This window comes from Hyperoodon ampullatus (genome assembly GCF_949752795.1).
Source record: "Hyperoodon ampullatus genome assembly, chromosome: 1".
Taxonomy (NCBI): Eukaryota; Metazoa; Chordata; class Mammalia; order Artiodactyla; family Ziphiidae; genus Hyperoodon; species Hyperoodon ampullatus.
In genome coordinates this window covers 38,107,511-38,122,187 of record NC_136914.1, presented here as the reverse complement: position 1 = coordinate 38,122,187, position 14,677 = coordinate 38,107,511, and the positions used below count along the sequence as shown (strand labels likewise).

At 36.6% G+C, this 14,677-nt stretch overlaps 1 protein-coding gene across 2 annotated transcripts in view; it reads right to left on the bottom strand.

Moving 5' to 3' along the window:
• WDFY3 (WD repeat and FYVE domain containing 3) overlaps window positions 1–14,677 on the bottom strand; it is a gene marked incomplete at both ends in the record, with an annotated part of 173,774 nt that overhangs the window by 147,665 nt on the left and 11,432 nt on the right. For both annotated transcript variants that reach the window (XM_079701144.1, XM_079701145.1), the window contains 2 exons: window positions 3,465–3,574; window positions 14,439–14,562. In XM_079701144.1, the coding sequence (XP_079557270.1) occupies window positions 3,465–3,574; window positions 14,439–14,562 (234 nt within the window). The remainder of the gene's footprint in view (window positions 1–3,464; window positions 3,575–14,438; window positions 14,563–14,677) is intronic.

Below are 14,677 nucleotides of genomic sequence, written 5' to 3'. Positions count from 1 at the left end.
AAATGCCTGAAAAAAAATTAAAATGACTCCACGCTGACAAATACATATTTCCTATTTGGACAAATTTGCTGTAACCAAATATTGAGAAGTTTGTTATTTAGTAAGGTATTTATTAGGTTGACTATTAAGAGGCAGCATGTTTCAAAGAACATAAACTTTAGGATTTAGAAAAGATTTTAACCATGAACTTATTAGGCAAACTAATTTTGTTAGACCTCACCTTTCTCTCCTATAAAATGGATATAATAGTACATATCGCTTAGGGTTAATATGAGGGTTATATAACAAATGCAAAGATACATTGAGTACTAAACTTGCTTTACTATCACTTTTATTTTTATTGTAGATTCTTAGGGTTGGAAGGGCACTTGGAGGATATAGCCATCACTGACGCAAAAAAAATTTCTCCATTATTTTCAAAGATTACTAAAGGAAGAAATTATAGACATTCTTATGGTGAATATTTCAGCACTGTTAAGAAATATGCTATAATAATTATAAAAAACTTTCCATGGTACAGTTTGGAATAGAAAGTTTTTCCATGCTGGAGATCAACAGGTTAGCATCATCTGTTGATCTGTTTATTAATTTTGACATTACACATTTCCTGAATGCCTAGGGTATGTCAGTCAGTGTGTTGGGAGCTCAGTATGCAATGATGAAGGATCCCTGCCCTTCAGAAGACTGTAGTCTAGAGCAGAAGCAGGTTTGTTAATAACTATGATTTAATCTCTTATGTGTAACAGTGGTAGTACATTCAGGCTAATATAAAAGGGAATGATCACCACTGGCAGGAGTAGAATGGAAAAGTGTCGGAATTAAAACAAGAGGGGAAAGATCACCTGGAAGATACACAGGAGCTTAGGCCATATGGTACAGAATGTTTCAGGAACCTGAGTCCAAAACTGCTGACTCCTGAAAAGCCACAATAATAATGTCTAATCTTTAATGAGTGTTTATTATATAACAGGCATAAAGCTAAGCACTTTAAATACATGCTCTCACCTATTTCTCAAGTCATCCCTACAAGGTAGATAAGGTAGATTTTATTACTATATGCTCCTTACTTTACAAAGGGAGCAATTGAGGCTCATCACTTATATACCCTGTCTGGGGTTAGAGAGCGGGTTAAGTGGCCCACGGTTTGTACATGCTCAATGACCTATGCGTGTGGTCTCCCATTTTAGTTTTACTTTTAATTTGCTGGGATTGGAGACCCAATGAAGTGTTCCAAAGGAGTTATAGAATCAGATTTTAGAAAATTAGCTGGTGATAGTATAGACCATAGATTAAAGAGCAGGAAGGCGAGAGCAATTAGGAAACTAGTACCGAAAACCGTTAAGAACGGCCGGGCCTGAACTAATGCAGTAGCCAGGTGACGGGGAGGAGACAGAGCCTAAGGAACAATCCTTTACAAGATCCGGCCCCTTTCTACATATCCACTATCATTTCCCTCCTCTAATACTCAAAAGCTCTCTGCAGTTCTCATCTACCATTTATTGTTTCTAGACACCCCATGTCTCCACCTGACTCTCAATTTAAACGTCTGTTCATGCCTGAAACTTTCTTTAATTCCTCATCTTTCTTCCTACCCTCACCTACAAAATTTACAACTCCATTTCTATGTTCATAGTACTACATATAGCCCATTACTGCATTTTATGGTATTATCTTCATCCAGTTCATCTCTGTCATCTACATGTTGATTCAGGACCATGTTTTTGCCATCTGTATCTCACTGCTGCCAACAGAAGATAGCATGCAAACAAGAAAGTCAGCTCAAAACATAACACTGAATTTTCTTTTTAAAATGTCTTTTTCCAGTTAGATTATTACTAGCTATCCCTTCATATTAAGCAAAATGATATGACTTTTCATTTTCATCTTATAACGGATAGATAAAAGTACAACTGGGTATACAAACTGGTAATCGGCAACATTTGTAATTTTTTTAAGTGATTCTTTTCTCCTGATTCTTTTCTTACGCTTTTAAATTGGTCTATCCATTTGTGCACATTTAAGTTAATACACATTTACTGATTTTCTACCATGTTCTAGGTGTTATGGTATGACACAGTCTATGCTCACAAGAGAGAGAGAAAAACAGTGCATCTACAGAAAATATGAATAAAACTTAGAAATATTCCAATTAAACACTATTATTTTATGTATTATTCTAAGCCAAACCAAACTTTGGTACAGCAACATAGAGGCATTTATAGTTACCATCGATAGCAAGTAGAATTGGTATTTTGATAGTCACTTGATATGGCCATAGATACATGAAAACAATGGTCTACTTTAGGACTATCTGAAGGTTACTTAGTACTTAGGGTGAATAAACATCTCCATTTGCCCAGGACGGAGGGGTTTCCTGGGATGTGGGCCTTCTATGCCAAAACTCAGATAGTCCCAGGTAAATCAGTACAAGTTGGTCTTATTCGTTTTCTGATTTAAAAAACAAAACATAACACAATATTGTAAATCAACTATACTCCAATATAAAATAAAAATTTTAAATAAAATAAAATAATAAAATAAATAAAAAACAAAACAAAAACCCAGCAAATGAAAAAGGAAACAGGCCATTCCAAAGAAAAAAAATTCAAGTGCTGCTTACTTTAGGCTAGTAACTGGTTTCAGGATATGGTTACTAAGAAATGTGCACTGTTTCTCCTCTGGCCTGTCACGGTAGTATGATCGGTGTCACATTTACTTTTGTAAATTCCATGAGGTATTTGAAAGCCCATTGTAATTTAGACAATAGTCATTCTCAAGATTGGTGTGGACTTTGAAGGTAACTATACTCTGGATTTTAGAAGGCTGAATAAACTTCCTTCATCCCCAAAACATCACAGGTCACAAATCGGGTATTCAAACAGCACATAAATGACTACATGCCATATGTATCATGACAGATGCTTAAAGTTGATTTAAAGGGAAAAAAAGCAATCTCCAGAAGAAAATCAAGTAGGAAGGATATATGTATTATCCTGAAAATGACAATATTTCCTTATTTTGCATAAAAGTTAGAAAAATTTTAAAGTATTTTCCATGTCACTTATTCCTTATTAGCTAAGTGACCTTAGATGAATCTTAGATGACTCTTCCAAGTCAAAGTTTCCCTAAGATGGGTTACAGAAATGCAGTTCCTGGGCTACTTCCCTCCAGCCACAGGTAGCCCATCTTTTTGCCCAGTGTGCTGTACAAATGGTACCATGCTCTATGTGTGCTATGATGTGACAAAGATGGAAAACACTGTTCTAATTTAAGCATTTCCTCATGTGTAAAATGGAAACATTAACCTCTTTATAGAGATGTTGTGAGAAGCATGAAATAATGTGTTAAGAAGAATTAGAAGAATACACAGATTATCATAAAATCTTATTTGGATATGATGATTTAATTTCACAAAATCCCAAGAGGATAAAAAGATGTTTCAAACACGAAAGCCAAGAACTTACCTGACCAGAGGATGCTAACAAATTAATTGTTGTCAGAAGCATCCAACCTCTACTGGCTTCTTCACTCTGATTGATTTCCAAGAATTGGACTATGGCCCGACTTGCAGCCTCTATAAAACCAAAGGAAAGTCATTAGGTGGAGAGAAATCACATACAAAATATGTTAAAGAGAGCAATGTTTTAATGGCATATGTAGATGTCATCATATCAATACAGAAATGTAAAAGTCAACCTATATATTTTAGGAAAAGGTGCGTCACAAACTAGTCAAAAGGAGTCATGGAATAGGGGAAATCTGAGTTAAACCTGCCTGGAAAACAAGTCTCTCTAGAAACTGGGAGGGAGGGATGGAAACAGATTAGGCACACTGTATTAAAACAAAAGTGTGGCTAGAGGAATGATCAAGAGGAACAACTGTAATAACATAGGATTCACATTCTAGAAGAGCATATGTTGAGAATTAGAGTCTAATATCAATAGTAGTGACAGAAAATGCCTACTTACGAGGGAAGGTAAGCTAAGGGCTGTCTGTATTTGACTCTTTGGGCAAGAAAGAGCAAATGTAGTTTCTTGAGCAAATTAGATGATTAAAGGATTATTTTAAGACTATTAATTTAGAGTGATGTGTATGACAAACTGCAAGGGCAAAGAGATTGATGGGGGAAACAAATTAGGAGGTTGGCTCAGTGACACACACAGGGGGTGACCTGAACAGCTGACATTAGGAAGAGATAAACAGTGAGGGAGTCATTCATAGAACTGTAGTGTTGGAAGAATCTTTGAAAGTCAACTTAGTTGATTATGTTTTTAAGGATAAGAGAAAATGGATAAATCCTTAACCATGCATTTAATTTTATCAGCACAGAGTTCATCAATTTTTACATTGGAATAGGAGATGAATTAAAGTCAGAAAATAAGTCCAATCTGTTCACTGTAAACCAACATATTAGGTTACTAACGTATACTTACCACATGTCATAAAGATACAGGATGTAGAATAGAATTTAGATTACCTTAGAGGTATTCTTTCCTTTAAGACATTTAAGACAATCAAGATAAAAGTGTTTTATTCAATAACTGAATGATACAAAACTTACACATGATACTGTGCTGGGCATATTTCATCTTTATATACTTCCATTTGAAAGAACATGTTAAAGGAAAATTTTTTAAGATACCTTATTTTTACTGAGTCTTAACTGTACAACAAGCACTGCTTTTTTTTGTTTGTTTTGTTTTTGCTGTACGCGGGCCTCTCACTGTTGTGGCCTCCCCTGTTGCGGAGCACAGGCTCCAGATGCACAGGCTCAGCGTCCATGGCTCACGGGCCCAGCCGCTCCGCGGCATGTGGGATCTTCCCGGACCGGGGCACGAACCCGTGTCCCCTGCATCGGCAGGCGGACTCTCAACCACTGCGCCACCAGGGAAGCCCAACAAGCACTGTTTTAAGTGCTTGCAGATTCAACTCATTTAATCTTTATGTAGAACCCTGTAAGTTATTTTCTATTCTTAGACCTCTTATTATAAATTGAGAAATGGGAGAGGATAAGTAATTTGCCTGGAGTCAGGGACAGAACTTATATTCAAATCCAGGCTGCTTAGCCTTTAAAAGATAAAGATAGTGATAAAAAAATTTTACTGGAAAAGAGAAGTCAACAGAACCCTGGCTTACTTCTGGTATTCAGTATCTGGTAAATGTTGAAATTACTGTATTCATGCTCACTGATTTTATAGTCTCTTGCCCCTCTCTAGAAAACAAACACCATGGGAGCAGACTTTGTCAGCCTTGTTCAGAGCTGATCCCCAGTATGGAGCACATCACTGGCACTAAGTGGGCACTCAATAAACACCTGTTAAATGAGTGAATAAATCAACCCAGGGAGATCAAAGAAGGACACATTGAATTCAACTTCTCAAGAACATCAGGAGGTTTGCATTTATTACGGGTAACAGAGATTCCTGAAAGGTTTGAAAGGGGAGTAATACAAAGAAAGCAATGTTCAAGGCTGATTAAATAGAGAAAGAAGAAAACAGATAAAAGAATACCATTGAGAAACCATCTTTAGCAATCATGGTTTAAGATCATTGGTAAAAACTAACCTGCAAACTTTTCCTGCAAGCCTACAATGGACCCCAGCCATTTGTTATATAACACGAGCAGTCTTTCCTTGATAGGAATTAAATGCTCATGTAAGGAAAACAGCTCCTTACCAGTTCCCTAAAATTCTTAATCAAAGGCTGACATGCTATGCTTTCATTTCCTAGGCTTCTTCGTAACCCAGGCGACTTTGGTTTTAAATTGTGCATTTCCAATTTCGTAACTCAACATCTTAAAAAAAAAAAAATACCTGCAGTCTTCAAATTGCTTATTTTACAATTAAACCAATGTAATAAAATTCTATTTCATTAAAAAAATAAACATTGATTGGTAAATCAACTGATCAATACCACCTATGTCTCTCACAGAGGGAAAAAAATATTTTGAAGAACTAAGCCTACTTTAAAAGATAAACAAATTTATCTCCCTGGTACAGAATCTAGAAACCTACAGATGAGACACATTTTGAGTGACTCCAGATTCCACCCATAGTACTTAACACTATTAACATTAAAAGAAGTTTGGACAAATATGTTTTTTCACTGCTATTCAACAAGTTGCCAATTATGAACAATGAATGCCAATGGTTATTTTGAGAACCAAAACACCAAAAATGTACTCTTGGTTTGAAACAGTTCCATATATCTATCTGATCAATGGCATTTACAAAAAAGTGTGTGGTTTCTTTCGTTTTGGTTGACAATGAACATTAAGATATTCCTCAAGATAAGAAAAGACAAGGTATTTTCAAAAGTGTCCTATTTGTTATTAAACATTACAACAGTTCAGTAGATTGCTGAGCAGATTAAATGAGATAATACTTATGAAAATAAACCTTGAAAAGGATCAAGACAGTATAATTATTAATGGCGTCCCTTTAACAATTTTACCAGCTTAATAATAACAACTGCTCTTTTTGAGAAGAAGATAGAGACTTCAGTTACATCAGCAATAATGTATAATTACATTATCTGGCTTTGAATTACAGGTGCATACAAAGAAGTCTTGACAATAGTTGTGGCTGAATGATACGGGTGAGACTGGAAACTCTCATTGATAAAACAGACTATCTTTACATAACAAACATATTCAGAAGAACTATCTTACTTTCTCCTACTAATTTCAGTAGGTTGCCATGCAAAACAACTTGATGGGATCTCCGAGTTTTCATTTTAAATAAATCAAGAAGCTCATTGTAAAAGTATGTAACATTTAGTGCTATCTTTAAAAAATTATATAGACAACATATTAAACCTCCATAAACCACAGAATTTCTTAAAACTTTGAAAAACGCTCCTAGTCAAAAAATATTGCGTTATGATCTTTTATTTTCACTAATTTTTAACAAATACAAATTTAAACACTGATTTACCTTAAGATTATAATGAAAAGAACATATTAATATCAGCCCATCTTGAGAGTTGCCAATCATTTTGATTTAAGCTTTAGCTTTCATGCTGCATTTCAGTACACATAGTTAGGCCAAAAAAATACAGAAATGAAGTTAGTAGAGCTCATTATTAGATTAAATAAGAATAGAATGTAGACAGTTTTAAAGGAAATGTTAAGTCCCCAGTCTACACTGAGACAGTATAAGTAAATTCAATTAGACTGCACTCAGAACAACCAGAACACAAAACGTGTTAATAATAAGTGTAATACAATAATTTTTCCTTTTGCAAAGTCCATTTAAAGCATAGTCATTTTCAAACTTATGCTTCAGGATGATAATGTGAGACACATCAATAGTACTATTACACTTTTGTCATTAATGAAGAAACCAAGCCCTAAACGCCCATTCCCACCCCTCCCTTCCAAAGAAAACCACTTCCACGTTAGTGAGAAAAGTAGTATTAGGACTCATAGCTTCCATGCTTCTTTCAATTTGATAATACATCATCACACCTTGGGAATGAAATTACCTGAAGGTGTTGTGGCTTTGAAATCCTTGGAGGACAGCGGGGCACAGTGTTTTTCTGTTTAAAAAAAAAGGCTGGGTTGTCTAATTGGGGATTCACTACATTATACTAATTCCACCACAAGATGCTGCACCAGATGCCAACCGTGGTCGGCATCATTTGGCTTCTCTATCACTGGGCTGCTGCCCAGTGGGGATTACAGCACTGGGCTTAACAGTGGCACCTAGCATGCAGCAAAGTCATTAACAATAAACTGAAGATACTATTTTTACACAGGTGGGAAGTTTCTCTTTCAATGATGTAAAATCGACCACGTGACTGACCTTAGAATTAAGCAGACTGCATGGCTGAACTTAACAAATAACTAGAAGAGATAGGGAAAAGTCTTAAGCCATGTCCTGTACACAATATGGCTACAAAATTATATATTTTTTCAAATTAGTTGAAAGTCACTATATATTTTTAACAAAACCACAGGGAGGCTATAACCAAGAGGATTAAGAGAGACAGAGAGAAGAGAACTACTGTATTACAAATCAGCCCATGTACCCACTTTGCACATTGACTTACCTAAAATTTTCCATTTTTTACTAACTTCTGATGGATAGATTTAAACAACAGAATTGCCAATAAGCATGGTTCCTACTGAGATATCTACAATGAATGTTAGAGTGATCTGGTGAAAAGACTTGATATGTGAATGGCGATTACGTAACAAACAAAATAACAAGTATTTCACACCAAATTCAGAGGAGTCCTGGGAAAATAATCTTTCTCTGATGCACAACAGATAGAGCCAATTTTCAAAAGAATAATAGAGAACTCATTCCATCTGCTTCTTTTTGGAGAAAAATTATGTGCATGTAAATCATAACAAAAATTACTTTCAATGATAACTTCCTATAAAATAAAAGGTTATGTGAGGTATTGAAAACAGCCAAACTCATAGAAGCAGAAAGTGGAAGGGTGGTTGCCAAAGGCTGAGAGGAGGAAGAAATGGAAAGTTGTTGATAAATGTGTATAAAGTTACAGTTGTGTAATATGAAAAAGTTCTAGAGATCTGCTGTACAACATTGTACTTACAATTTACTGTACTGTACATGTAAAAGTTTGTTAAGAGGGCAGTCTCATGTTAGTGTTTTTACCACAACAGAAATCAATTGATCAATCAGAAAACCAGAATGGGATATGCAAGAAGAAAAATGATTCAGGATGTACCTAGATCCTCAAAATCTAGAATTTTTTACTAGAAAAATCAAATTATCAAAAAATCTCCATGAAAGTACTTTTGATAACAGCAGTGATCAAAAGAAACTTCCAATGTTCAAAACTAAAAATGAAAGAAGAGAACAAGGATTCCAAAAGCCAGAGTCCTTCAAGGCTGACAGACGAGACACTCCAAAACTATGCTTTTCTCTCTTAAACATCAGTAAGCTGGCTTTTCTAACACTCTTCTAACTCTTAAAGCATAATGGGGTCGGGGGGAGCACAGAGAAATCCTATGTCAAAATCAGTAAAAATTTTTTGAGCACCTAATCTGTGACAAGCATTCTTTTAGGCGATACAGGGGTGAACACAAGAGACAATAACATTAAATAAGTAAATAAACAAGGTACTTTCAGATGACACCAAACCTCTAAAGGAAGTATTTAAGGTGACTGAATAAGTACTCACTGGTGTGGAGATAGAGGATAAAAGATCTATATGAGATAGGGTGATTTGGAAAAGTTTCTCTTGTGGAGGTAAAACTTACACAAAATTGAATTGAATTTCACTGGATTCTGAAGTTAACGAATTTCAAAAGTTTAAAACTAAAACTTACATGGAATTACATGATATGAAAAAATGTATCTTAAAATATCTGGCAAACAATATATCACCAACAGAGAAAGGAAGGGTACAAGGGGCTCTATGTTTGTAACTTCCTGTGAGTCCATAATTATTTCAAAATAGAAAATTAAAAAAAATAATAACTCGGGGCTTCACTGGTGGCGCAGTGGTTGAGAGTCTGCCTGCCGATGCAGGGAACACGGGTTCGTGCCCCGGTCCAGGAAGATCCCACATGCTGCGGAGTGGCTGGGCCCATGAGCCATGGCCGCTGGGCCTGCGCGTCCGGGGCCTGTGCTCCTCAACGGGAGAGGTCACAACAGTGAGAGGCCCATGTACGGCCAAAAAAAAAAATAAAAAACACTTATGTAACTATTACTGTAATTAACAATGAGACATCTCCTCCATTTAAGATACTCTTCATTATTTCCCTACGGACATAAAACTGTAAAGAGATTTAGGAAAACAAATCTCCAATGTAGAAAAATGTTTTTCTACAAACATGCAGATTAGGTATTCATAAAGACAGCAACAGCAAACAGAATATAAATAAACTTTGGATTTTTTTTTTCTAATCTAGGGATGTCACTCAAAAAAGAAAATGCAATGACAGGAGTCAACATGTGACAAAGAAATTTCCCTTCATACTACCTATTTAAAATAGCTTAAAAGGCATAAAACACAGAAATCTTGTATTTAAGACAAACTTTTCACTTGTATAGGAACAACTGAAATCAATAAAGATAAAAAAAGGATGCAATCCCATTCTGGTGGAGAAGGGAAAAGACAGGAAGTTTACCTTAAACTATCTTGACCACCTCTCACCAGACTTGCTTCAAGGACTACAAATATAATTAAAACTGCCTCACTTTAAAATCCATACATCAATTCATATAATGTACAGCTTCTGATTAAGAGATTTTGTCCTCAATCTAAAAATACTTTAATGGCTGTTGCTCCAAAGACTCCATAATGGGCCCCCCGTTAAAGATGGAAGGTTGAGCACATGCATGTATCTCTTCTCTGTCCTGAAACCTCACTGCTATAAACGGAATTGTGCCCCCCCAGAATTCATATTTGAAGGCTTAGTTCCTAATGTGATGGTATTTGGAGATGGAGCCTTTGGGAGGTAATGGGGTTTAGATGAGGTCATGAGGGTGTGGCCCTCATGATGGGATTAATGCCCTTAAAAGAAGAGACACCAGAGAGCTCTCTCTCCTGGAGGTGAGGCCACATTGAGAAGGTGTCATCTGCAAGCCAGGAAGAGAGATCTCACCAGAAACCAATCATGCTGGCACCATGCTCCTAGACTTTCAGACTCTAGAATTGTGAAAAAAAATTCCTGTTTTATACTGGTCTATGATATTTTGTTATGGCAGTCCAAGCAGACTAATATGCCCACTAAAATTGTTGTTTAAGGATTTTTTAAAAAAGCATAAACCCATAAGAACAAAGAAAATAGGAAAGGTGAAAACAACAACGTTTTGGATACTAAAACAGAGGAGAAATTAGTGGGAACTGATTTAGCAGACTCTAGAATCTTAACTTAAAGCAAGTACAAGGAAAATACAAAAGCAGCTAACCTCAACACAACCTCCAAGAGGCTCAGGAATTGGTGGCACTAAGTACCTTTAGAAGCAGAAGTAAATGTGGGACTGTACACAGAAGGACTGGTGAAGTCTGTGTAAGAGCAGCTAGACCCCCACCTTTAGAAGCAGAAGTAAATGTGGGACTGTACACAGAAGGACTGGTGAAGTCTGTGTAAGAGCAGCTAGACCCCCAGATCCCCGAAAAGCTCTCCTAGCAAAGAGAGTAAAAAAGCAAAGACAGAAAATAAGAGAGGAAAGATAAGAAAATGAGAGGGACAGTCTTAGGGGTACACGTGATAAGAAAGAGAAAACAGAGGGGAGGATATTATTATATAAACAATTCACAAACCTTTCTCAAAATTAAAGGATATGAATTTCCAGACTAAACGGGTCCAGTGAGTACTCAGCATAATGTATAAAAATAGGTCCACTCCAAGGCATGTTATCATGAAATTTTAGAAGAGGAGGGCCAACGAGAGGATTCTAAATGCTTTTATAAAACACACACACACACACACACACACACACACACACACACACACACACACACACACAAAATACATGCCACAGAGAAAGAATGGAGAATTCAGGTAGCTTCAGATTTCTCACTAGGAGTACAGGAATCTAAAATATGATGGAGAAATTATTTTTATATTCTGAGATAAAATGATTTCCAATCTAGAACCTTATATCCACCAAAAGGAGGATAAATGTAATGCGAGCTGCGAGAGTTTCCAAAATAACCTTGAGAGTTCAACCTAGGCTGCCTGGAGAAGGACCCACTGACCATGTTCCCAGAGATGCTGCACCCAAGCTCAATTTTCTATGACACTCGTAGCTTCCACTCCCTATGGGAGGGCCTGTAGCTTCCCCTGGACCCCCAAGTCTCCTGGAACTAAACAGCTAGCATTCTCAAACAACTCCTAGAAACATCCAATAAGAACTCAGATTCAGTACTCAAACAGCTTAGATCACAAATGGTGTTTCTTCACCATTAAGATTGCATTCATGCTCTGGGTGGGGAATATCCCAAGCACACTTCTGTGAGATAATGAGGGTGATAGATCTGTGCCTTCTATTCTCTTGTTGAAGCCTGGTTCTACAAGTTCCCCTTTCTGCAATAAAGCCATCTTGTACGATGTGATAAAGTTTGTTCTAAGCCCTGTACCTGAAAGCTTGTCACCTTCCTTGGTTAAGGGGAGGGAACTCGTTTTTTTTTTTTTTTTTTTTTTTTTGCGGTGCGCGGGCCTCTCACTGTTGTGGCCTCTCCCGCTGCGGAGCACAGGCTCTGGACCCGCAGGCTCAGCGGCCATGGCTCACGGGCCTATCCGCTCCGTGGCATGTGGGATTTTCCCGGACTGGGGCACGAACCCGTGTCCCCTGCATCGGCAGGCGGACTCTCAACCACTGCGCCACCAGGGAAGCTCAGGAACTCATTTTATATAGCAAGAGTCAAAAGAATTTTCACTCACAGATTTCTAAAAACAAAAACCAAAATAATAACTGCCCTGCATCCTTTTTCAGGAGGCTGCTGGAAAAAATATTTTACCAAAAATGAGGAAGTTAATTTGAGAAAAGAGATGACGTGAGATTCTGGAAACAGAGGCTCTATCCCAAAGAAGTGGAAAAACATCCCAGGATGAAGTGGGTGAAGATGAAAAAGTGACAGCTGTCCAGCTGGCCTAGAGAGCAACTACTACAGATTAAACCAGACCAGAAGGTTCTGGAAGAGGTATTTGCAAGAAGATGAAACTGACAGAATATCTGATGTCTTCAATGATATTGGGGGGAAATTCAGAAAAACAGAGGAGTAGGGGAAGAATGCATAATGAAAATGTAGAAAACTAGTTTTTTAAAAAAAGGCAATTATTAACTCTGATAGAGGTGGAGAAGTTTTCAAGAAAGGAACAGTAATCAGAGTATACCATATGGCTCATCTTTGTATAATGTTTTCAGTCACAATAATATAATGAATACTGATCTAATCAAATTATGATAGAATGATATGCGGATACAGAAGTAAGAATCTGTGGGATAATGGTGAGCTTAAAAGTCTTACTTCTCTTGTGGTAAGCCTGGAGATGGTATCTAAATATGAAAAATCAAGGCACACAGTATAAGCACATTAGTTAGAGACACAGAGGTAAATATCAAAAAAAGTTAAGAGACGTAAAAACTCAGTGTATCTTAGGAGTGCAAAATGAGGATGAACCAGGATGATGGAAGGGAGATACTGTTTTTAATAAACCTATAAACTATTTGACCCTTAAAACCATGCACCTATATACTTTTAAAACTAAAAGTAAAAACTAAATTAAAAAATAGGATTATAGGGCTTCCCTGGTGGCGCAGTGGTTGAGAGTCCGCCTGCCGATGCAGGAGACATGGGTTCGTGCCCCGGTCCGGGAAGATCCCACATGCCGTGGGGCGGCTAGGCCTGTGCTCCGTGATGGGAGAGGCCACAACAGTGAGAGGCCCGCGTACCGTGCAAAAAAAAAAAAAAAGGATTATATAACAAAGGCATTACTGTTACAATTGGAAAGATAATAATTCAATGGGGAAAATGATAAGTGATTTTTCAAAGAGACAATAGAAACAAAACTTAAATTATTGATTTCTTGGTCTAATGCTTCAGTAGGAAAGCTATCACTCAAACAACCACTAAAAACCAAAGTAACAAGATAAAAATTAAGATAAAATCCTTCAAACATATTGCTAATTTAGAAAATGAGTAATGGTAATTAAAATCAAAAAGTCTTATTTTAATCTTGATTAAATGGGATGATACTTTAGGAAGTTTAAAATTACCTAATTATGAATAAGAATAGTTATTCAGGCAGCATTTTTAAAAGGCCTACTGTGTAAAGCACTATGGTAAAGACTGTAGGTTATATAAAGACTCGTAAATAGTTCATGGTCTAATAGAAAGATAAAGATACATACATAAACACCACTTGTGAAGCTGAGTAGTTAAGAAGAGAAAACTTTTCCTTTGATTAAGGGAATCAAGAAACATTCTATCTAGGAAATGTGACTTAATCCAAGCTGAGAAGATTTATATGTACTAAGATGATGAGGGGAGATGTTCCTTCCTGAATGAAGCATCACAAGGATAGAAAAAAGAGCACAGAAATGTTTGGGACTATAAGTAACTCGTGATTTGGTTGAAATATAGAAAAAGGAAACAACAAATAAAAAAAGGGTATGCAAAAATGGTGGGTATATATATGTATTTCCAGGTCCTGAGTTTGTGTTGAATGTCATGCTAGGAATTTGGATTTTGTTCAGAAGGAAACAGAGTGCTGTTAAAAGGGTTAGGGCAGGGGTGGTAGTGGTCCAAGGAAAGTAGCCTTGGGTAGAACTACTCCACTTGAGAGTAAAAGGTGCTGACAGTAAGAATATGACAGTAAGAATGGGAATGGGGACTGGTACTGAAATCCATGTGCTTAAAATCAGGTCAATTTTCTGTTAGATTTCGACAACACTTTTACCAAACTGTCCATTCAAATAAATTAGTTTTTGCTGGTTTCTGTAAAAATACCTGTGGATTTGTTTGATGCTCTCCTTCGAATTTCTGTCACCATCAGTCGTGAGACTTGTGTTGTGAACTGCAGAAGATCAGAAAATTTTTCTGTCATTGTATTTGGCGGAGCATTTCCAAAAACCTGTGGATGAGAAAAACAATTTTAATACAGCATTGTCAACTTTTTTCTTTTATTATGTGCTTTTCAAAGTGTGGTATGACTTGAAAATCAAATAAAAGAAAGTATGCTTGCATAG